Source organism: Engraulis encrasicolus, chromosome 14 (genome assembly GCF_034702125.1).
Source record: "Engraulis encrasicolus isolate BLACKSEA-1 chromosome 14, IST_EnEncr_1.0, whole genome shotgun sequence".
Lineage (NCBI taxonomy): Eukaryota > Metazoa > Chordata > Actinopteri > Clupeiformes > Engraulidae > Engraulis > Engraulis encrasicolus.
Window position 1 is genome coordinate 30744395 of NC_085870.1, and position 2500 is coordinate 30746894.

The following is a 2500-nucleotide window of genomic DNA, read 5'->3' on the forward strand; positions in this document are numbered from 1 at the left end:
GGACGGGAGTAGGCTAAGGGTTTTTACACGCTCCACTCCTTTTGCTTTCCATCTTTGCTCATCCCCTCTAAAACCCCTCTGAATCTCCCTCCCCGCGCACGCCAGCTTGTTGCAACACCAAGAGGAAACCTGCATTCTGACGAAAGCCTCTTGATTCGCCTAACTATTAAGCGTGACTGGGAGCCATGGTAGCAGAGAAGACTCAGAAAACATGGACGCCAGCTTGGACAAGACGCTCTGAAAAGGTGAAAGGTTTTCGACAGCATGCTAGACAGCTATCCAGCATAAAACAAAACAATGCCTGTTTTCATGTGATGGGACGGTTTTCATTCAGTTTGTATTTTTGGTTTTCAGCTGTTCTGAAATTAGCTTCTGGACTTTGGGCAGTTTTTTTTCTTGTCGTTTGGCTCATTTTTCCATCGAGAGACTTAAAATGAATTTGATACAGGGACATTTGCCCTGGAGCGACAGTATATGAGGCTGCACTCAAGGGCACCTCAGTCATGGATGAGGGTGCAGAACAGAAAATGATTATTCATTCCCCACCCACATTATCCCTACTGGTGGAGGAATTGAAACGGATATTCTCCGATCAAAACCTACTTCAAGACAATTAGGCCTTAGATGACCCCCCACAGCTGCTTTTGATCATCATTCTTACAGTACTGCAGTGAAATCTACCAGTGTTGTTTAGAAATAACCATTTCGAACCATAACCATATTTCTTGACAACTATCCATAGATTACTGTATTACTGTGAGTAATTCATAAGGCTGCATAGGCTGCTACATATACAGTAACATTCAGTACAACCACATTGTGGCACCTTAACTCCTAATATACAATTTGCCAAATATAATATAGTCCTAATATACTATTTAAATCTGGAATTATGGATCCAATACATCCAATTCTTTTTTAAATATCAAAAGAACACAACAGAACTCACACTCATGCTGCATGCCATCAATCACATGACAAAAACAATGGACACATGACATGACATAAGAACCTTTGGGGTTTGGTCATCATTTCAACACCACTCTCTCTCTCTCTCTCTCTCTCTCTCTCTCTCTCTCTCTCTCTCTCTCTCTCTCTCTCTCTCTCTCTCTCTCCTTCCAGCCGTGTTCTATTTCAGTCCCCAGTTGTTGCCCTCGTGCCATCGCTGAGATGGTGTGGCCTGACCGTCAGCTTTGCTCCACTGCACATGTGCACATGTAGGGCATCTTACCGATGAGGATGAGCATGCAGACCAGCAGGGCGATGAGGGCTCCGGGGCTGAGGGCGGCGGAGATGACGTAGGCGGTGGCGTTGCAGGACTGGATGGCGCCGTCCGTGTCGCAGCCGCACACGTGGATGGTGATGGTCCCCGTGCTGCTGAGGGCCGGCGGCCCGCTGTCCACCACCAGGATGGGCAACAGGTACACGTTCTGCTCGTGCCGGTTGAAGCCAGACCGCTGGGTCCTGATGCTGGCAGTGTTCCCTGGAGGATTACAGGACAGGGAACATTACATTACATAATGCTTAACGGACGCTTTTTTTATCCAAAGCTACTTACAGATATCTACAGGGTATTGGTTACAGTCCCTGGATCAGTGTGGGGTTAGGTGCCTTGCTCAAGGGCACTTCAGCCATGGCTGTAGGTGTGGGGAGAGGTAAGGGTGGGATTCGAACCTGCAACCCTATGATCTTAGGTCCACCTCCCCAACCACTGGGCCACAGCTGCGCCGGAAACATGGTATTATGGTCGCAATAGGTATGAAAGCAAACACTCACAGAAAAAAACAAATACAATGAAAGAAGGGAAAATTGGCCCAGTCGTTGCTTAGTCGGCTGGGTACTGGAATGCTACACGGGCGACCCAGGTTCGGTTCCTGACACGGGTCATTTCCCAATCCTCCCCCGTCTCTCTCTCCTACTCATTATCTGCCCCCCTGCCCTACTCTTCACTGTTCTGTCTAAATAAAGTTAAAAAAAAAAACCCAAAAAGGTATACATGAAAAATATGTATTGAAAAAAGAAGGCAGCATTATCGCACACAATTCATTTATGATGAAAGGTGAACCTGCAATATACCAGCACTTAGCATTAAAATGCTGTTTAGCTGAGCTAGTGGATTTTGGGCATTTTGAGTTGAAACAAATGCAGTGCTCGACGTAGAGATTGAACACTCAATTTTCCCACTTCAAGCACTGAATACATACATACAGTGCACATATAAATAATAATCATCGACATTATCATAAAAGTCCTCATCTTCATCCCCATCATCTTCTTCATCGTCATCATCCTCACCACCACCACCAACACTACCACCATCATCATCATCGTCATAATACATTTTATTTATACATTCATTCATTCATGTATTTATTTATTCATGTATTCAAAGACACTTAACAGACTATGTCTATGCTGGCAGATGTGTTTAAACCTACCGTAGGTATTAGCTGTAGTCCATTACTGTTATTGTTACTGTTATTGTGGTAAAGGCTTTCCA

At 45.0% G+C, this 2500-nt stretch overlaps 1 protein-coding gene across 1 annotated transcript in view; it reads right to left on the reverse strand.

Annotated features, from left to right (window-relative positions):
* LOC134462389 (cadherin-22-like) overlaps positions 1-2500 on the reverse strand; it is a 107975-nt gene that overhangs the window by 22544 nt on the left and 82931 nt on the right. Inside the window, exon 10 of the mRNA XM_063215395.1 lies at positions 1232-1483. Within this exon, the coding sequence (XP_063071465.1) occupies positions 1232-1483 (252 nt within the window). The remainder of the gene's footprint in view (positions 1-1231; positions 1484-2500) is intronic.